Raw genomic sequence first — 22,179 nt, forward strand, 5'->3', positions numbered from 1 at the left:
TCCTTTAATGCAATGAAAATGTTGAAAATGGGCCACTTCATGGTTCCTTTTACGTACTGAAAAAACAAAACGAAACAAAAACCAAGCCAGTGATACAAAATGTGAAGGGTTCTTGTGCCCCTGCCAAATCCAGTGCAGGGGGGAAAAAGAACAGGCGTGGCTAAAACTACATTAGCATTGCCAGAAAATATTGATGTTCATATTGTTTTTCTCCCTTCACTTTTCCTTGCTAAGTTTCATGTTCTAAAATTTCCCACCATGGCGACATAATCACCCCCCCCCTCGCTAAAATCCATATAAATTGTTTCTTCATTTGTTGAAGAGTACTGCCAGTCCCAAATCATTCTGGAATGTCTATAGGGAAGTATGCTGATTCTCAAAGCGAGTAGGAAAAAATTCTCCTTCCTATCTATTATCTCGTGAACTCCCAAGCAATCTCTTAATGCTGTGAACTGGCGCGTGCCGTGGGCATATTGGAGCACCTGTGCACCCAGGTGTGGGGGAGATTGGGGTTCTCCTCTGCAAATCGAGAAAGCAAAGAGAGCTGCGTCTGCAGAGCTGCATGTGCATGCTGTGGGACCCCTAGAGATTTGGAGAGTGGCCCTAAAACCCCAAAGCCAGCCTTCCTCCAACAGCTGCTGGAAGAACATCAATGTAAACATAAAAGCTTTTCAGTAAACATCAAGATTTTAAATATCTCGATTTTAAGTTTTGTGGATTATTTCAGCTTTCCTTGATGTGATTAAGATTCAGCCCAGCTTCCATCTTGTGATTTGATTTTTTTTAAAAAATGCCAAATTAAGGTCTTCCCGGTGAAGCCACGACTCAAAAGGCCATTGCATACTGAAGCTCCTCCCTTTAACCTACGTATTTGTGATTTAAAACACACACATACACAACCCCCCCCAACATGCTGGTGTTATTACCATGGGCTGCTGAGTTAGTACGTACACCTCCAGCTTAGCAGATGGCTTCAAGCAGGGCTTTGTTCCAGAGAACCGAGCAGAATAAACCATTACTCGTCCAATCCTGCTGGATGGTTTTTATGGTCACCGGCACGGAACCCTCCAAGGGTTAAGACCACAGAGAGGGAGAGAAATTTACCAGGGCATTTTAAAAGAAAACTGTATTTAGAGAAAGAACTCCTGCCCCCCCCGAACTCTACACCACAAACCGATGTTCTTTGCCATCATGAGCCATAAGGATGACGTTGCGGTTGGAAGTCCAGATGAGCCTGGCCAGTTTGAGGACATTGTGGGTGCCTGGCGATGCGGTTTGGACGGGGGGCACTTGGTACGTTTTGATACAGCGGAGCTGCGGGGCAGAATTCAGCATTCCAATGCTTCCCAAAAGAGAGGTGTTCATCTGCCGAGAGAAATTGAGAAAGAGAGAAATGGTTGGTCCGATAGTAAAAACCGAAGATCGGTTTCGGTGGAGTGCGATGCAGTGCGGAATGGAGAAACCCCCAATAAATATTCAAAGGAGCAAGACTTTTGATTGGCCGCAACATGGTTTATTTCTTAATTAATTAAAATGTTTATATCCCACTTTTCCTCATGGTTCAAGGTGGCTTACAATAATAGTTAAAACACATTCAGTTGACAAACCAAAATCGCAAACCTCCAAATCATTCCATCCTTAAAAGATGCCTGCCAATTCAAGCCCTCTCAAAAGCCCTGGTGAACAGGCAGGCCTTGCGGTACCGCCTGAAGATCTCCAAGGAGGCCCCCCCCCAATCTCTTCAAGGATCCCAAGGAGCAAGACTTTTGATTGACCGCAACATGGTTTATTTCTTAATTAATTAAAATGTTTATATCCCACTTTTCCTCATGGTTCAAGGTGGCTTACAATAATAGTTAAAACACATTCAGTTAACAAACCAAAATTGCAAACCTCCAAATCTCTCCCTCCTTAAAAGATGCCTGCCAACAAGCCCTCTCAAAAGCCCTGGTGAACAGGCAGGCCTTGCGGTGCCGCCTGAAGATCTCCAAGGAGGGCCCCCCCATCTCTTCAAGGATCCCAATCCACAGAGCTGGCGCCACAATGGAAGAGGCCTGGGCTCTGGTTGATAGTAGAAGGGCCACTCTGAGGAAGAAGAAGAGTTGGATTGATAACTTACCTTTCACTCGGAGTCTCAGAGTGGCTTACAATCTCCTTCCCTCCCCCTCTCCCTCCCCCCAACAGGCACCCTGTGAGGTAGGTGGGGCTGAGAGAGCTCTGACAAAAACTGCTCTTTTCAAGGACAGCTCTTGTCAGAACTATGGCTTGCCCAAGGTCACAAAGCTGGCTGCATGTGGAAGAGCGCGGAATCAAACCCGGTCCTCCAGATTAGAGTCTGCTGCTCTTAACCACTACACCTGAGTTCGATTCCCCACTCCTCCACCACATGAAGCCAGCTGGGTGACCTTGGGCCAGTCACAGTTCTCTCAGAACTCCCTCAGCCCCACCTACCTCACAAGGTGCCTGTTGTGGGGAGAAGAAGGGAAGGTGATTGTAGGCCGCTTTGAGACTCCTTAGGGTAGAAAAAAGTGGGGTATAAAAGCCTACTCTTCTTCTTCCTAGAGACAGCTGGTTGGCTGCTGTCTGCACAGTATCCTGGACTCGGCCCTTTGGTCTGATCCAGCATGGCTCTCCCTATGTTCTTATCCTGTTCATGCAGAAAGGGAGGGAGGAGGGGAAACTGAGGCAGCTGCACCTCAGCTTTGCTACTGTCTGTTTTGCTTCGGAAGAGGATCCACACATGGGGAACTTCACTGAACCCTCACCTACCGTTCGTCCATACTTCCTACTTGGCTGCCACCAGTCAGAATTTTTCTTTAAACTGCACCTCAGCGAATGCAGTTTCAGGCAGGAAGAAGAGGAGGAGGAGGAGGGCGAGATTGGATTTATACCCCGCCCTTCACTTGGAGTCTCAGAGCGGCTTACAAACTCCTTTCCCTCCCCCTCCCCACAACAGACACCCTGTGAGGTAGGCGGGGCTGAGAGAGCTCTTTTGAGAACTGCTCTTTCAAGGACAGCTCTGACAGAACTATGGCTTGCCCGAGGTCATCCAGCCAGGTGCAAGTGGAGGAGTGGGGAATCAAACCCGGCTCTCCCACATTAGAATCCACGCACTTAACCACGACACCAAGCCACGTGGGTCTGCAGCAGAAGAGCACGATCTGAGCCCAGTAGCACCTCGAAGACCGACAAGGTTTCCAGGGTATGACCTTTCGCGAGTCAGAGCTACCTTCATCAGATACAAGTGGCATCTGACAAAGGGAACGTTGACTGCCAAAAGCTCATACCCTGGAAACCTTGTTGGTCTTCGAGGTGCAACTGGACTCAGATCGTGCTCAATGAATGCAGTATACGCTTTACCAGGGGTCATTTCGTAGAAAAAGAGGTGCAAAAGCTCATTTGCATAACTTATTTGCATATAACACATCCCCTGACATCACCGGAAGTGTGTCAGAAGGCAATACCAACCGCTCAGGCTCCACTGGACTGTTTTGGATTGCTAGCTATTGGCGGGGGGGGGGACTCCTATGCGCTCCTGTAGGAAATGACCCCTGCGCTTTACTGAATGTGAAAAACTTTTACAGTCAGAGTTGTGCCACAGTGGAACCGGCTGCCTAGGGAGGTGGCGGTGGTGAGTTCCCTCTCCCTGGCAGTCCTTAAGCAGCGGCTGGACAAACACCTGTCAGGGATGCTCGAGGCCAGGGGTGGCCAAACTTGCTTAATGTAAGAGCCACACAGAATAAACATCAGAGGCTCGAGGGCCGCAAGACGTGAACAAATATTACATGTTTTTATCTGGAAAATATGCAAATTTGCCTTTTATTAACATTAAATGAGACTGTCAAAAATAATAACAAAAGGGGTAAAAGCAGATGTTGATAATGATATTTGTTTGTCCGATGATATTTGTTTTAGCTTCCCCAGCTGCCCCGCCGGGAGCCGCACAATAGGTGTGAAAGAGCCGCAGGCGGCTCCCGAGCCACAGGTTGGCCACCCCTGCTCTAGGCTGATCCTGCACTGAGTGGGGGGGTTGGACTAGATGGCCTGTATGGCCCCTCCCAACTCTGCGATGCGTCTATGAAGTCCCAGTCTAGATGGCCTTAAGCAAGCCACTGTTTTCTCATTCCTACCTCTGCCCACCCTGTTTATACACATGGGATAAAGAACGAGGGTCTACTTTATGTGAACCTTGTTAGAGCAGGCCGTGACGACCGAAATCATGTGGTTCTGTGAGAACAGCCTTTCCCAGGCACTTCCATGGGAAGGTTAGCTCTAAGTATGCCTTCCTATCCACATGCAAAGCTCTCTCTTCCAATGAAGAGGGGCGTTCTTGCTGGCAGGAAAGAGCTATGTGCTTGCTGGGACTCCCCGCACTGAATCAATGAATTGGGGTGCAAAAATTCAACCCCGTAGCCTTTGCCACTGGGAAGCATGCCTTTAATCTTGCATTGAAAATGGATTTTAAAACAAACAAACCTGCAGCTGCAGTATTAATTAACAAATCAAACCAATCACTGATTTATGAAGTTTGCTGAGACTGTCTTTTCTATGCATTAAAATGTGTGTGTGTTAAATTCCCCACAGCCATACAAGATTGCAGCAGAAAACATCTGCGTCGGTCACTGGTGCTTCGGAATAGTAGAATGGGTGTTATCGACAGAGTGCATTTTGAGGAGAAAAAGAAAAAGGAAGCAACAACAGGCAGCATCTTTCTATAGTTCTGCCATTTCTCCAAGCAAACTATCAAGGGAACAAACCTTTAAATATCGGAGCTTCCAATTCTCTAGGCAACCGGTCAATTTATATCACTTTGCTAGATGTGTTATGAGCTTTAAAACAAGGAAATAAAGCAACAGACCTTTGCTGGCTTACATGCCCCTGTAATTTTGGACAACAACCCCCCCCTTTCAACTAAATGCATTAGGATCTATAAATCTGCACAGAACAGGTGGGGATGATGGTTCGAATGTTGCGCCCAAGACTCCAATGCACGAAAACCTTGGCATATCCTAGGACGTTTTAAGATGTGCTACTGCCGATATCACGTCCTGAATTCTGATCAGTGCAACAGAGAAAGCATTACTTCCCCCCCCCTCCTTCTCAGCAGCAGAATGGTGTCAGAGAGTGTAAATCATGGCATCCGTAGCAGGGAGCATGCAAGCCCCGCTGACATTTTCACAATTTAAATCATCTTGAGTAATAACCCTTTTAAGATGACTAATGTTGCTGATTTTCCTGCATTAATAGTAGTGCTGAATAGAACACAGGCGGGGTCGGTGGTGGGGGGGGAGAGAATCACTAGTGCAGAGGAGGTTACATTTTATAACGCAACGACTAGGCTCGTTTTTACTCTTTATGTTGGGTTTTTTTTAAAAAAAAAACACCCGAGAAGAGAGGAGGATTTAAATAAAGCAGACTTAAGTGTGGCAGTTTATTTGTGCAAGCACGTGCTCGGGCAGAGAGATCGCACCCGCCGTCCCCAGCACTCTTAGACGATCATGTAAAACATCTCAATCAATACGACTGATTGCTTCCCTAGATCTTCCCAGGTAACTCAGCTAAATATATGCAAGTGATGGAAGAGGGGTTTTTCACAGTTCTTATTCACTGCTTCAGAAATCACACGCTTATATGATGATGGATAATAATTCAATACGCTTAACGACACGTACGGTTATCACCGAATGACATGTGGAAATTCACGGTGGATTAAAAGATATATACTGCTCGCTGATGGTTACAGGAATACTGAATCCAAGGAAACGATAATTCTACCAGCAGAGGCTCCTCCCGCGTTCACAAAGGTATTCTTGCCTATGCGGGCTACGATTCTGAACGGGAGGCGTAATCTTCTCGGAATACCTGCTGCATGAGCCCTGCCAAAATGGATGGGGGCGCTTCGACCACCCAACGCCCACTGCGCTTCAGTGGGGACTGCACAGGAGGACACCCTGTTGCCCAAGCTTATCAGCGGATTAGATCCCCCTGAAAGCTTAACGCATTCACATATTTATTTTCAGAGCCCTCACCGACGATGAACAAATTTTACCGCAACGGACAGGAAGCTGCCTTCTTCCAGGACTGGAGTTCAGCAGCAGAATCTTTTTTAAAAAAATTGTGTAGATTTGGAAACAGGACTTTACCCTGACTGAAAAAAGCAAGCAACATGAGGAAGAACGTCCTGACGGTGAGAGTGGTTCCTCAGTGGAACAGGTTTCCTGGGGAGGTGGTGGGCTCTCCTTCTTTGGAGGTTTTCAAACAGAGGCTTAGATGGCCATCTAACAGCAGTGCTGATTCTGTGAACGTAGGCAGATCATGAGAGGGAGGGCAGGAAGGGTTGCCTCAGTGCTTAGTTCCCAAGGCCCTTTCTTACATGCCCAAGGAAATGCTGATCACCACTTTGGGGTCGGGAAACAATTTTTATCCAGGCCACTTTGGCCAGGGATCCTGGAGGGTTTTTTTTTTGTCATCTTCTGGGCATGTGACAGGGGTCACTGGGGGTGTGTGGGGGGGAAGGTATTTGTGAATTTCCTGTATTGTACAGGGGGTTGGACTAGATGACCCTGGAGGTCTCTTCCAACTCTATGGTTCTGTGAACCCTGTTAGTGGAGATATAGTGCAACCTGCTGGACATTGCATCCAGGGCCAGTTTTAGGTTTTGTAGGGCCCCAGGCAGAAAGTGTCCATGGCCCCTTTCTTTCTCTGACCACCACCACCACCACCTCTGACCTGCTTGTGTTGCCCTTCCAGCCCACATTAATCTGTGAACCCTGTTAGTGGAGATATAGTGCAACCTGCTGGACATTGCATCCAGGGCCAGTTTTAGGTTTTGTAGGGCCCCAGGCAGAAAGTGTCCATGGCCCCTTTCTTTCTCTGACCACCACCACCACCTCTGACCTGGTTGTGTTGCCCTTCCAGCCCACATTAATCAACACCTGCCTGTGCGTCCTTCCTCCCTCTGCCCATTTGTGAGCCCTTCCCGTCGCCTGTATGTCCCTTGCCTGTGTGCAGATGGGATCACCACCACTGTGCCGGCTGGGAGTGCCATAATTGTACATCAACTGCACCCTGGTAACATGTGCTTGGGGGGGGGGAGGAGGCTCTGTGGCAGTGGGCCCCACCAGATACTCTGGGCCCTGGCAGCTGCCCCTCCTCAGGGTATGCTGATGCCGGCCCCGAGAGCAGGTGTGCATTCTCTGCTCTCTCGTGGATCACACTCCAGTCCCCATCTTGGGCTCTTATAGCCTGTATCTGGAGATAAGAGGCAGCAGGGTAAACATCTGGTTGTGGGCCACCAGTGGGGTAAATACGCCCGCTGTTTCCCCTTCATGTCTGAGGTGACGGTGAGTCCTGCGGTGTTTAAGAACTGGCCTGTCTATTAGAAAGGCTTCTCTTATGTTCTTACGTTCACACCTGACAAAAGAAAACAACTAGTCTTCCTTTTGGGTAAACACAGTGGTCCTATTCAGAGCATGTCTTATTACACCAAACACAGACAGAAGCGTTTAAAAACAGAGCAAAGTAGAGCAAAAGGAATAAATCTGACACGCCTTTTTTTGAAACATATAACTTACCTGCCAAAAGGAGATGTGACTGTCTTTGTTCGAGTAAGTGGCAAGATACCGTCCGTCAGGAGCAAATGCCACAGCGGTGATGGGCCCCTGGTGGCCATGGATGGTCTAAGCGAGAATGAGAGACAGTGATGTAAAAGGCCACCAAGCTACCATCATACAGACACAGAGCAACCACACTTGTGGATTAAAGGAGGGTAAAAATCCATCGAAGAACATCTACTGAAGGCTAATGCAACGGCCTCTTATGAAAGCCTGCCTCTTATGAAACCTGGCGACTGAACCAAAGGTTTGTTAATTTGTCTTCAAGGACAGACACACCACACGGAGCAAAAGCTTCTCAACTTAGGTTACTCCAGGGTGTTAACAAAATTGCAGTCTAGAAACGTCACGGCTAAATAATAATGCCAAACATTTCTAGACTGGCTCACTCTTATGTTCTTACGTTCACACCTGACAGAAAAACTAGTCTTCCTTTTGGGTAAACACAGTGGTCCTATTCAGAGCATGTCTTATTACACCAAACACAGACAGAAGCGTTTAAAAACAGAGCAAAGTAGAGCAAAATGAATAAATCTGACACACCTTTTTTTGAAACATATAACTTACCTGCCAAAAGGAGATGTGGCTGTCTTTGTTCGAGTAAGTGGCAAGATACCGTCCGTCAGGAGCAAATGCCACAGCGGTGATGGGCCCCTGGTGGCCATGGATGGTCTAAGCGAGAATGAGAGACAGGGATGTAAAAGGCCACCAAGCTACCATCATACAGACACAGAGCAACCACACTTGTGGATTAAAGGAGGGTAAAAATCCATGGAAGAACATCTACTGAAGGCAAGTAATGCAACGGCAGAACTTCTGTGGAAGCCTGCCTCTTATGAAACCTGGTGACTGAATCAAAGGTTTGTTCATTTGTCTTCAAGGACAGATACACCACATGGAGCAGAAGCTTCTCAACTTAGGTTATAGGGTGTAACAAAATTGCAGTCTAGAAACGTCATGCTGCAACCAGGGCCAGATCTTTTTCAGTGGCGGCCCCCACCTGGTGGAACGAGCTCCCGGAGGAAATCAGGGCCTGCGGGACCTGATGCAGTTCCGCAGGGCCTGCAAGACGGAGCTCTTCCGCCTTTTATATAGGGGCCGCCACTTCTACTACTACCACCACTGAAACAACAGGGTTGGGAGTGGTCCCCGAAAGAACTGCCATAAATTTGCATGGCACTGATGCCGCTGGACTGGCTTGGACCATCGACAGGACAAATTCACCTAAGGAAATGATTGCTACCATCCTCAGAGACCATCTTGTCTGCATGGAGCACTTTATCTGTTTGTGTGATCTAATGGTTTTACTGTTTTATATTGTGTTATGTATGGGCTTATGCCCCTGTGTAAGCCGCCCTGAGCCTGTTCGCGGGGAGGGCGGGGTAAAATTGCAAATAAATAAATAAATAAATAATGCCAAACATTTCTAGACTGGCTCTGGCCATCAACAGCTGCATGTATCACAATCACACATCAGCAAACATCTCCTGAAACTTTCTGCTGTAAAAACTGACGGCACGTTTTTGAGAACAACGACAACGGGGTAGACAAGTGTGCTTTTTGGAAACAGTTTCCTTTCTTCAAACGTAAGCTAAGAGCAGATTACAAGATAGGACAGAAAATAATTAGCACAGGCATTACAAATGATTACAACATGTCGCTGAGACAGAATGGAAGCATACTGGAGTTATAAGGACAGAACAAGGTTTGAGTCCCGTGGCACCTTTAAGACCAACGAAGTTTAAGCTTTCGTGTGCATGGTCTTAAAGGTGCCACTGGACTCAAACTTTGTTCTGTTGCTTCAGACTGACACGGCTACCCAACTTGGAGTTATAAAAAGTTAGGCAAATTTCTGCAGGCCCAACTTTAGGCTCAGATTCTCTCTCGGTGAGAGTCTGAACAAAAGATGGGACACTTCACAGTAATTCTCTTTCTTGCACCCTTCCACCCTTTTCCTGCATCCTTTAAAGATGTCCCCTAAGCACATACTAACACTAAAGACTAAAGCATCTTTATATAGTAGAATAGCATTACTAACATTTTCTTAATGAATCTGACAGCAGCAACTCCCAGATAAGCCATTGCCACCATTTTCAGATGGGACCTGAAGCTACATAAGAGTGAATCGACTAGGACTACCATATGAAATCATGGCTAAGTAGGGATGGATGCTAGACCAGCCTAAGACATTAACCCTGATCACTCACAACAAACTCTCCTTCAGCAAGTGGCCGGACAAGCTATCAGTCAGAGTTTAACAGTTACTGGGAAGCTAGCTTCTCCTCCATCTCGGAGAGCATAGTACCACAACCAGTAGTCCGTGTACACAGTTCTGGTTCAAATCACCAGCTTAGAAGGCCAAGCTTTGACAGAAGCTTTTGCCACTTCCCTCCTAGATCAGTGATATGCAAACTGCTGGCTGCTCTCTGAAATACTGCAGGGAATTTTTTTGTCCATTGCCCTTTTCCTTAACAGAAGGGCATGTACAAAGCAAATAAAAATTACAAGACTATGTGCTCTTTGCATTAGCTTTTAAATTTTTTTTTAATGTGTGTGTGTCATGAAAGTCATGGTTGTCTTCTGGTGACCCCTAGTGGGGCTTGGATGTTTCAGAGAGGCGGCTTGCTATTGCCTGCCTCTGCGTCCCAACCCTGGTGTTCCTTGGAGGTCTCCCTTCCAAGTATTTGCCAGGATTGGCCCTGCTTCGCTTCCGAGATCTGATGAGAACAGGTTTGCTTGGGTTATCCAGGTCGGGGCACTCTTTGCATTAGCTTTTCTTGCCCCTTCCCATTAACGGTGTTGTGTTGCTGGGTGTCTGGTAATGGACTGTACTGAGAGCTCTCCCCCTCGCCGCTGCTTTAGAGCATTCCATGTGCCCAAATGGCATTCTTCAGGCTCCTCTTCCTGGGAGATCCTGGGTTAGAATCAGTCCCAATCGACTCTGAACCATCATGAATCTAACTCCCCATGCCTACTTGAAGAGCTCCAAGGTGAAGGAAGGGTAGAATGGGGAGTGGGGGTGGTGTCAAACTTGCTACGTTTCAAATTTACATATTCTGGGATTTAACCTGCTGCTACTCATCATTCTACAATCATCATCGGCGCTCTAGTTGCTACACAGAGGGAAGACACTTTGTAACTGGTGAGATCATTTGCTCTTCCCACTGTCCCGTGCAATGCATTTTCTGACCATTACCTGATAGTTACATAGTCATTGCATGCTGTGTCAGGGCAGAAAAGCTCCCCGGGACCAACAGAGTTACATCACTGCAGACTTCATCATCCCTGTTCTTGGGGGCAGTGACGTCTGGCTGAGTATTAAAGCACTGAACTGGGACTGAAAGGTGCTCCCTGTGAGGTTATGGGGCAGCTGTCCTTCTATGGGAAAACAGGGCTCAGGGGAAGAGTCGAACAGAAAAACAGAGTGGTTTTTTTTCTTTTCTGAATAACAGTTTTGGATTTATCTTCCAGTGTTTGGTGTTATTAAAAAAAAAAATTGCTGTCAAATAGTAACCGACTTATGGCGACCCCATAGGGTTTTCGAGGCAGGAGACCTTCAGAGGTGGTGTGCCATTGCCTGCCTCGGCATAGTGGACCAGGAACTCCTTGGTGGTTTCCCATCCAAGTACTAACCAGGGCTGATCTTGCTTAGCTTTCTGACACCTGACAAGATGGGGCTTTCTTCATTTGTGCTTTAGCGCAGCCTGAACTTGTCCTGCTGGAAGGATGGCCGGCAAAGAACTGGATGGTCAGCATGGGGATAAGCCCCTCCCCCGCCCCCACATTATGGGATGCCTTGCCTGAGGAGGTCGGGAAGGCTCCTCCTCTCCTGTTTTTCTGCAAATGATGCAAAGCTGAACTACTCAAGAGGGATTTTCTATGCAGGCAGCTGAGTACCATACTATATGTTTCACAAAGTTACTTGGGCAAATTGTTAGAGACTGTACCACCTTGCTCCTGTTTTTCTGCAAATGATGCAAAGCTGAACTACTCAAGAGGGATTTTCTATGCAGGCAGCTGAGTTGTACCAGACTATATGTTTCACAAAGTTACTTGGGCAACAGCTGAGTACCATACTATATGTTTCACAAAGTTACTTGGGCAAATTGTTAGAGACTGTACCACCTTGCTGGATCAGGGGAATACTGTAAATATAGTTTATCTTGATTTCAGTAAGGCTTTTGATAAGGTTCCACATAATATTATTGTTGAGAAGTTAGTAAAATGTGGTTTGGATCCTATTACTATTAGGTGGATCTGTAACTGTTTGATGGATCCCACCCAAAGAGTGCTTGTTAATGGTTCCTCATCTTCTTGGAGAGGAATGACAAGTGGAGTGCCTCAAGGATTTGTCCTGGGACCTGTTTTGTTCAACATGAACAAATAAATGATTTGGATGAAGGAATAGAGGGAATGCTTATTAAATTTGCAGATGATACTAAATTGGGAAGGGTAGCAAATACAGTAGAAGACAGAGTCAGGATACAGGATGATCTTGACAAGCTGGAAAACTGGGCTAAAACAAATAAATGAATTTCAACAGGTATAAATGTAAAGTTCTTTGTTTAGGCAGGAAAAATGCATAATTATAGGATGGGAAAGACTTGTCTTGGCAGTAGTATGTGCGAAAAGGATCTAGGGCTCTTAGTACATCATTTACTGAACATGAGTCCGCAATGTGATGAAATAGCTAAAAAGGCAAATGCAATTTTGGGCTGCATCAACAGAAGTATAGTCTCCAGATCACACGAAGTGATGGTATCACTTTGTTCTGGTTAGACCCAGTGTTCCCTCTAAGCTGAGTTAGTGTGAGCTGGCTCACAGTTTTTTAGCCTCCGGCTCACACATTTTTGTCTTAGCTCAGGAAGGATGGCTCCAGAGCAAACTGATTTATGCAGTAGCCAAATTGTTCGCTCACACCTTTCATGCCAGTAGCTCACAAAGTAGAATTTTTGCTCACAAGACTCCACAGCTTAGAGGGAACATTGGTTAGACCTCACCTAGAGTATTGTGTTCAGTTTTGGGCACTGCAATTTAAGAAGGATATAGACAAGCTGGAACATGTCCAGAGGAGGGCAACGGAAATGGTGAGGGGTCTGAAGACCAAGTCCAATGAGGAAAGGTTGAAGGAGCTGCGTATTTTAGCTTGGAGAGGAGACAACTGAGAGGTGATATGATAACCATCTTCAAGTACTTGAAGGGTTGTCATATAGAGGATGGTGGGGAGTTGTTTTCTGTTACCGCAGAACATCAGACCAGAACCAATGGGTTGAAATTAAATCAAAAGAGTTTTCGGCGAAACATTAGTTAGAGCGGTTTCTCAGTGGAACAGGCTTGCTAGGGAGGTGGTGGGCTCTCCTTCTTTGGAGGTTTTTAAACAGAAGCTAGCTGGCCATCTGAGATCAATGCTAATTCTGTGAACTTAGGCAGATCATGAGAGGGAGGGCAGGAAAGGTTGTATCAGCGCTTAGTTCTTGTGGTCCTTTCTTGCATGCTCAGGGAAATGCTGATCTCCACTTTGGGATCAGGAAGCAATTTTTCTCCAGGCCAGTTTGGCCAGGGATCCTGGAGGATTTGTTTGTTTTTTGCCATTGTTTGGGCATGGAGCAGGGGTCACTGGTGGTGTGTGTGGGGGGGAGGTAGTTGTGAATTTCCTGCATTGTGCAGGGGGTTGGACCTGGAGGCAGTGTTCCCTCTAGGCTGAGTTAGTGTGAGCTAGCTCACAGTTTTTTAGCCTCCAGCTCACACATTTTTGTCTTAGCTCAGGAAGGGATGGCTCCAGAGCAAACTGATTTATGCAGCAGCCAAATCACTCACTCAGAACTTTAATGCCAGTAGCTCACAAAGTAGAACTTTTGCACACAAGACTCCACGGCTTAGAAGGAGCCTTGCTTGGAGGTCCCTTCCAACTCTATGATTCTATACTACTATGCATAGCTTGCTGAAACTAGCAACCTACTATGCAATTTTTACATCATTTAATGTGTCATGTCAATACTTATGCTTTGCCTCAGTTCTGTTTTTAGACTTCTGGTTGATTCTACAACCGTACTTCCTATGGCATTGTTCATCGAATGTCCCATCCTGCTGATTGTATTTGACTCACTCTGTGTAATCCACCTTGAGTCCAAGTGAAAAAGGCAGACTATAAATAATGGAAGTAGATAAATAATGTATGGATGGACAAATAATAAAATAAAAAGCAAGCCAAAAAATCACCCTCAGAGGTAAAATCTGGGTGTGTTCGGAAAGAGCAGTGCCTTACAATAAGCTCTTACCAGCCAGACAGTGTGTAAGAAAAAATAAAAAGACTGGGACGATTCTCATCAAGAAGCTTCTTTTGGAATATTAGCACGACAAAGAGAAATGAAACAATATGACAACCAGGTCTCTGTCTCAGTGACAACACACACGCTGCTAGGACCAGTGCTTTCCTCCTCTTTAAAAAAAACGGTTCCACACACTGCTAAAAGTTCCTTCCTTCATAGGTTCGGCACGCGAAGGTATTTCGGCAGGGCACGGGGAAGACTCCATCTAAGATGTTGGGAGAGGCGACGTATGCGTGCATCCTATCTTCTCTTGATGCACAGAGGGTTCTTTTGACCTATGCTGCATCCTGACCTTTCTGCCGCATGGGTCAACTGGCTGTGGAGAGAATATCCATGCAGGGCTTTTAAGAGACTGTGTGCTTCAAAGAGCTAGTTATGCTCCTACGGCGATTGCTCTGTTAAGTCGCAATGAATGCCTATGGTTATCTTACTACAGTTAAACAAGTTATCGCATCAGAAGGGGAACGTATACAACGACTAAACCGGAATGAAAAAAATCGCAATGGATTGTGACTGCTTCAGGAAACATATCAAGAGGGGAGCCGTGTTAGTCTGTCTGTAGCAGTGGGAAAGGGCACGAGTCCAGTAGCACCTTAAAGGTAAAGGTTCCCTTGCTTGAAAGCCAGTCGAATCCGACTCTAGGGTTGCGGTGCTCATCTCCGTTTCAAAGCCGAAGAGCCAGCGCTGTCCGAAGACATTTCCGTGGTCAGGTGGCCAGCATGACTAAACACCAAGGCGCATGGAACGCTGTTACCTTCCCACTGAAGTGGTACCTATTTATCTACTTGCAATTTCTTGCTTTCGAACTGCTAGGTTGGCACCTTAAAGACTAACAAAAATTGTGGCAGGGGAGGCGCTTTCGTGAGTCACTATGCTCACTATGCACATTGCTGTGCAGGCAACAATGAGTCGATTGAAATTGAATCCAACGAAGACGGAGGTCCTGTGCCTGAATCGGAGTGGTACGGGGGTAGGGATCCCACTCCCAGCCTTTGGTGGGGCGCCGTTGGTGCCAGCTCCGAGGGTCAGGAGACTGGGAATGCTCCTGGATGCTTCCTTAACAATGGAGGCCCAGGTAGCAGCCGCTGCCAAGGCAGCCTTTTACCATCTTCGGCTGATTAGGCAGTTGGTTCCCTTCCTCGAACGCAATGATCTGGCTGCAGTGATCCATGCTATGGTCACCTTGAGGTTGGACTACTGCAATACTCTCTACATGGGGCTTCCCTTGGTGCAACTCCGGAAGTTGCAGCTGGTGCAGAATGTGGCGGCCAGGCTGTTGATGGGCCTCCCCAGGTGGGAGCACATCCGGCCTGCGCTTAAGACTCTGCACTGGCTCCCAATAGCATTCCGGATTCGCTTCAAGGTGCTGGTTTTGACCTTTAAAGCCCTTTATGGTCAGGGACCGGCCTACCTGAGGGACCGCCTTTCCCCGTATGTTCCCCAGAGAGCACTGCGATCAGGATCCCAAAACCGCCTGGACCTCCCTGGCCCTAAGGAAGTCAGGCTGATGGTAACCAGGACGAGAGCTTTTTTGTTTGTAGCTCCATCCTATTGGAATGAGCTTCCTGCCGAGATCAGGTCCCTGCGGGACTTGTCACAGTTCCGCAGGGCCGTGAAAACAGACCTTTTTAGGCAGGCGTTCCGATAGGAGCGACGTCCTACCAGCAGTGCCCTGTGTGAACTCCGATCCAACACGACCCAGTGCGGTGGCACCGCTGAATGTGTCCCTAAATTGCACTTTAGTTTTATCGCCATCCAATGAATGTTTATATTGACTGGTTGTGTTTTAAACGATGTCTTGTATTTTTATTGTGAATGTATACCGCTTGTCAGTTTTTGGAAGCCGCCCTGAGCCCGCCTTGCAGGGAGGGCGGGGTAAAAGTGAAATAAATAAATAATAAATAAACAAACAGCAAGGGTTTTACAAGCAGCACCTCCTTCGACAGTTCAAAGCGCATCATAAATATTGTACCAATAGTCCTTACAGCAATCGAGGCTAAGCCGGCCAAGACTGGGAGCTAGAACGGCATTTGAAGCAACGCTTTCAGGTCTATCCCCTGGATCAGGAACCTCTGGCTTCACAGTCACCTCTTAGCTGCTGTGCCACACCCAGAAAATGGCCAGATGTGCATTCTTGTGAGGTATGAATGATAAAATGCAAGTTCTGAGTGCCCAGGTGCATGTGTCAGATTCTGCACACGTGAGAAGGATGTCTTCCTGCATCTACTTTTCAAATACGTACTTGTGTGGATTTTAAGCAGCGGCTACTGCTGCCTCGAGAAAGAACATCATATTCTGGATATGCGACTGATTCTGCAGTTCTGTGTGACTTTTCACACTTAATAAAAGGGGGGATTGTACCCCCTCCCTTGCCCTAACCTGGATGGCCCAGGCTAGCCTGAACTTTTCAGATAAGCTAAGCAGGGTTGGGCTTGGTTAATATTTGGATGGGAGACCGTCAAGGAAGACCAGGGTGGCTATGCAGAGGCAGGCAGTGGTAAACCACCTCTGTTTGTCTCTTGCTTTGAAAATCCTATGGGGGTTGCCATGAGTGGGCTGTGACTTGATGCCACTTCTCGCCACCCCCCTTCCTTAGAGAAGGTGGGGCGACGGCTGCACCAGGATCCACTGCAGGCCACTTAGTATCCTCTCGCTAGCTGCTGTCGTCTGATGCATTCTGGAAACAGAGTCTTGGCGTTTTCGCCAAACAGGCAGACCACAGTGTTCATGAAGTTAACCACAACCTCTGTTGTTACATTTGACTCAGGTGTTCAGTAACGGAAAGAGATTTTAGAGCTGCTCAAAGTAGATGTGAGGAACGAGTCTTTATATACCAAGTGCGTTGTTGTTTATGCAAAACTGCTGAAATCCACTTTGAGGGTTGGGAACAGGAGAGACTATAAGGCTAATTTCCCCCCTTCGGCTGCTAAACAATACCCCTCCCCCCAGTGAAATGCACTCTCTTTGCAGAGCTTGTTTGATAGGGTTTTATCCTCAGTTGCTACTCTGGGGGCAGGAAAGCTGCTTGGAACGCCACAGGCTCGCAGCAGTTTTCCTCTCCCAGCGATCGACAGAGTCATTTCTGTTCACTCCTGACATGACCTGCAGCGTGTAATTAGACGGACCGCAGCCATAAATGAATTATGATGCCAGCCCATGGCGTCCGCGTCGGCAACACGTAAAACTTCAGAACGTTATCAGCTACTGTACAATGGACTTCCACAAAACACCGTGAAAATGAGAACCTTGCCATTTTTGTCCTCCTAGAGGCCCAGAGACCTTCCCTGGATAGCCCAGGCTAGCCTGATCCAGTCCGATCTAAGAATTGAAGCCGGGTCGGCCCTGGCTAGCACAAGGAATACCAGGGTCATGATGCAGAGGCAGGCAATGGGAAAGCACCTCTGAACGTCTCTTGGCTGGAAAACTCTATAGGGTCGCCGTAAGTCAGCTGTGAGTTGACGGCAAAAACATAAAACAAACGAACAACGAAACTTTAGTTAATGTCCTTGACGCTTCATTCCCCCCAGCTGACTTGCAAACCAGGGAGCCAATTTGACTCTAGTCAGTGAGAGAAGGTGCCCTGGAACGATCTTGGCTACCACCTCAGTCACCTCTGGATTCCAAAGGTCAATCAGGACATCGACAGAACAGTTGGCTGTAAGCAACCATACCTGTCTACGGAGACAGGCACAACAGGAGGAGCTGGGCTTTGGTTCTTCCAGAATATGGGCGGAAGGCACGTGATAGGGCAACTATGGCAAAGCTAGGCAGATATACGCTTAGCGTCGCAGGAGACCCCCTGGGAATTTTGTTGTATGCTGTCCCCCCCTCCAATTATATTTTATTATACTAAAATATTAGAAAAACAGTAGACATACAAACGTAGATACATAATTGGGGAAGTTTCATTTTATCGTTTTTCTTTTCATATAGTCATTTGACCTCATACTGTAACTATAGAATTCATTTCTTACACCTAATAGCTTTAATATTGAAATCTCTGATTCACTTCAAAGACAATGATCTGGTATTACCATGACCTATTCAAAATTTGTCCGCACATGGTTTCCGTGGCTGCAGTATATGACAGAGGCAGAACTTCTTCCTACTAATATAGCTTACTCTTCTTGGCTTTTCTTCTAGCTACTCTAGCTCTCTTTTTTACGTTCAATGAAATGCACACAGAATTCTTCTATATCTGAGATCTAGCTCTAATCTAGTCCTCATGTTCTCCTAATTGACAAAGGCAGTGCAGTTACCAGCACTCCTTACCCTTATTTATTGGTTGATGAAGGTTCGAGAGTGTCAGAATGGTTTCTACTGTTAAATGATTAGTTTATAATCCAACTTGATCCTCTTGTTGTTGCTTGTTAATGCTTGTTCAATGCTTGTGATGTTTATTGTTGTAAACGATTGTTTAAAAACGAATAAAAATATATTTTAAAAATATATACATTTTGCTCACAAATATATATACATAGTTTTAATTTCTTTTTTACTTCGGCTGTAAGGCTAGTTTTATATCTTATGTTCCTCTATCCATTTATAAAACCTTGAATGTGCATCCTTCTTGGCCTCTTCACTAAGATCAAGTGTAGTATCTGTTCTTATCAGTGTTGTATGTTGTCTTGAGCGCCACGACGGAATAACACATGGGTGCTTTCACACACACACACACAATAACGCATTTTCAATTCAGTTGTGTATTTGTCAATGACTGTAATAAATTTACTTACTCACAGGGCTATTTTTGGCCAGGAACGCACAGGAACGGAGTTCCGGCTGGCTCCTGAGTTGGCCACGCCCAGCAGGAGCTCATTAGCATAATAGGCCACACCCAACAGCAGAAACTCATTAGGATTGGCTACATTAGGGGTGTGTGGCCTAACATGCAAAGGAGTTCCTGCTACAAAAAAGCCCTGGGTTTTGACAACAAACAAGGTAAACATAATAACAAGCAAATGGTAGGTGTGACTGGATAACCACACTTCTGGTAACTTGGGGGTGTGGCCTAATGTGCTAATGAGCTGTGCTGTCAGGGGTGTGGTCTAATAGGCTAATGAGTTCCTGCTGTTGGGTGTGGCCTATTATGCTAATGGGTTCCTGCTGGGCTTTTTCTACAAAAAGAGCCCTGCTTACTCACTTACTCAATTCAGGTTCAATGCACTTTGCAACTGGATCTTACTGTGTGAAATGGTAAAATTCATTCGCAAACGGTCGCTGAAGTGGATTGAAACGGCATTATTTAGCATGTGTGAAAGCGCCCAGAGTATATACATGGAATAACGTTCTGTTAGAAATGGGAAAAAATTAAATGTTCTAGTACCCCTGCTGTTTGCTGCTTTGAGGACTCTATTTGGGTGGATAGGCAGGACATAAGTGTCTCAAATAAACAAACAAATCCTCAATGAAGAAAATCCAACGAAAATTAAGGGATTGCTTTTGGGGCTTCAGTGTCTATCAAATGAATGTGAACAAGTTTGGCATTCCTTGTCTCTGATTCCTGCCAGGTTTCCATGTTCAGTCTTCACAAGAGTCTTGTATCTACAAATCTTTGTCTTAAGGAGCTTCAGCTCCTGTTCTGAGAACTGTAGGGTCAAGTACTTCCATTATAGCCCAAGGAAACTTTCTGTACAGCAGACCCTTTGGGAATATGCTCCATCCAGGTCCCCAATATCTGAAGGGCCATGTTGACGAAAACCTCTAGAATCTGCAAGCAAAACTGGCAGCTCGAACACCATCCCCATAATTGATTGCCAGAGGGAAATAGCTGCACTACAGTAGAAACTAAGATGTACTGCACTTACCAAAAAGCAGACATTAATAATCTATTGTGATATTTGCCTACTGTACATCATCTAGAAGATAGGTTGGCTAAAGCAAACGCCAGTGTCTTATGTAATCTCAATCGCTTAATGATAAGGGAAACTTAAAAGGCCGATTAATTATGGGATTCAATATTTCGGCCATCAAATTCCTTAGCACTTAACAAGCAATTAATATTTGCCAATGAAAAATGTTTGGGTGATTCAAAGGTGAAAATCAATACTGCTAGCAAACTTGTTGCACTCTCGGCCACTGACCATTTATCCAAATAACTGCAATCCTTAAGGGAGCCAAATCACTTTGATGCTTTAATTTATGTGCTTTTCCGTGCAGATGCTAATCCTTTAAAAACAGATTTCCCTCTCCTTGGCGCAATTCAGTTTGCACTTTGCAGGGCTCACTCTTATTTATTCATCAAATGAGCAAGGATGTGCACGCATCCATACATCCTTGCGGCTGAACCAAATGTATTTCTGTTGGCTGAGGTTTTCAGCTGGCAAAGGGCACACAGCGGTCCTGAGATAAAAGCTGTTGGGAAGGAGAAACTCAGTGGCTACTCACAACAACAAATGCCTATCACTGAATATTCGTGGAAAGCTTTGCAGCCTTTGCAGAAAGCGGATTTCAGCCAGTATAGAAAAATGAGAAAAATGGGACAACTGCTCTATGAATGACTTTACAGTGGGAGGACTTGAGAGGGTTTTTTTACTTCTGCACTGGAGGCCACCTGTGTAACTCAATATAAGAAGAGCTATGGGTTAACTTTGTCATGTGGGCTGTTATTTGAAAGAGGTAAACCTAGGCTTGGTTCAGATGCAATGACAAACCCTGGTTTGGCGCTACGAGAATAAAGTGGAGAGGAGAGTTGGGGTCTCCTTCTTGATCTCTCCCTCCCATTGCACGGGGCAAGATATTTAAATACTTCCTGTTTTGCAGCAAGCCACAGTCTGTTGTTTCATCCAAAACAGCTAACTATGGCTTCCACTTGCCCGGAAAACCATTTGAAATCTTGTTTTGCAAGGCAAGTGCAAGCCATAGATTGCTTGTTTGGATAAAACAATAAACAGTACTTTACTGCAAATCGGAAAGTGCTAAATAGTTTGCCAGATGAGGTTACAAGCAAGACCTAGGCTCCCTCCCAAACACAGTCTCATAGAGGCAAAGCATTGGCATTACATTTCAGTCAATATATAATCCACAACCCGAGATCTATGAGAATGAGTGGAACGCTTTGGGTTGGGTCCTATCGGTCCATTCTGCCGACACATTCTTCTAACACAAGGAGACTTCTGCTCATTCAAGAGATTCCTCGATTGGCAGAGGAGGATCTTGGATTGGAAGAACGTTCCTTGGAGAAATGTGCCAGTGGAATTATTTATTTATTTATTATTCAATTTCTATCCCGCCCTCCCCTCAGGCTCAGGGCGGCTAACAATTAGGGCTTGAGGCCATGCTTAAAACAGTTAAAAACAAGATAAAACAATACAATAATACAGTAAAGTGCTGGTGCTCCAAATGTCCATGATTCCAAGATGGGTTCTGGCAAGATAGACCCAGAACAATTATGTAAGTTCCAAAGCAATGCTGCCATCCAGTCTTCATCCCAGGGTTGTCTAGCACCCTGATGGTATCCACACCTTTGTAGTGGTGGTGCGCTGGTGGTATAGTGGCGGCGGCGGCTTCTACTCAAATGCCTGGTGGAAGAGCTCCATCTTGCAGGCCCTGCGGAACTGTGCAAGGTCCCGCAGGGCCTGGATCTCCTCCGGGAGCTCATTCCACCAGGATGCTACCCGCTGTAAAGTGAATATGCTATAAAAATTAAAAACAGCAAAAAGACTAGAAGAATGGAGTGTGGAGCTGCCTAGGCACTGGGAAGAGATTAAGGGGCCCACATGTCATGTCCTGGGTCCGGCTCAAGCCTCTTGTAGGATAAAGGTGCTTAAAGTTGGCATAGAAAGCTGCATCACCAACTATGTGCAAAACAAGGAGTGAGAGGAGGCAGAAAGCAGTGACTGCTTCGGTGTTGGCTGTGCCATGTTTCGTAGCTTGTGGAGATCTAGGTTTGTAGCTCCAGCTCACGCATAGGGTGAGATTTCTGAGCTCTAAAACCTAGATAGCTGATGGACAGCGGCTTCTGAAAGCTCGTACCCTGAAAAATCTTGTTGGTCTCTAAGGTGCTACTGGACTCGAATCTGACTGTTCTATTGTATCAGTAGAAAAGAGCCAGAGTTCAGTAGTAACAAAAGTTGTGGCAGGGGAGGAGCTTTCATGAGTCACTGCTCCCTTCTTCAGTCAACTGAATCTGAAGAAGTGAACAGTGACTCACGGTAGCTCAAACCATGCCACAAATTTGGTTAATATTCAGAGGTCATTTCGGGGGGGGGGGGGATGGGGGGGAACAAAATTTCCCT

At 46.1% G+C, this 22,179-nt stretch overlaps 1 protein-coding gene across 1 annotated transcript in view; it reads right to left on the reverse strand.

Annotated features, from left to right (window-relative positions):
• Nucleotides 1-935: 935 nt before the first annotated feature.
• The window catches only part of WDR7 (WD repeat domain 7), a gene marked incomplete at its 5' end in the record, with an annotated part of 300,870 nt that continues 279,626 nt past the window's right edge, over nt 936-22,179 (reverse strand). Inside the window, 2 exons of the mRNA XM_015405476.1 lie at nt 936-1,365; nt 8,181-8,285. Coding sequence (XP_015260962.1) covers nt 1,162-1,365; nt 8,181-8,285 — 309 coding nt within the window. The remainder of the gene's footprint in view (nt 1,366-8,180; nt 8,286-22,179) is intronic.

This window comes from Gekko japonicus, unplaced genomic scaffold, assembly GCF_001447785.1.
Source record: "Gekko japonicus isolate JY-2015 unplaced genomic scaffold, Gekko_japonicus_V1.1 scaffold2013, whole genome shotgun sequence".
NCBI lineage: Eukaryota > Metazoa > Chordata > Lepidosauria > Squamata > Gekkonidae > Gekko > Gekko japonicus.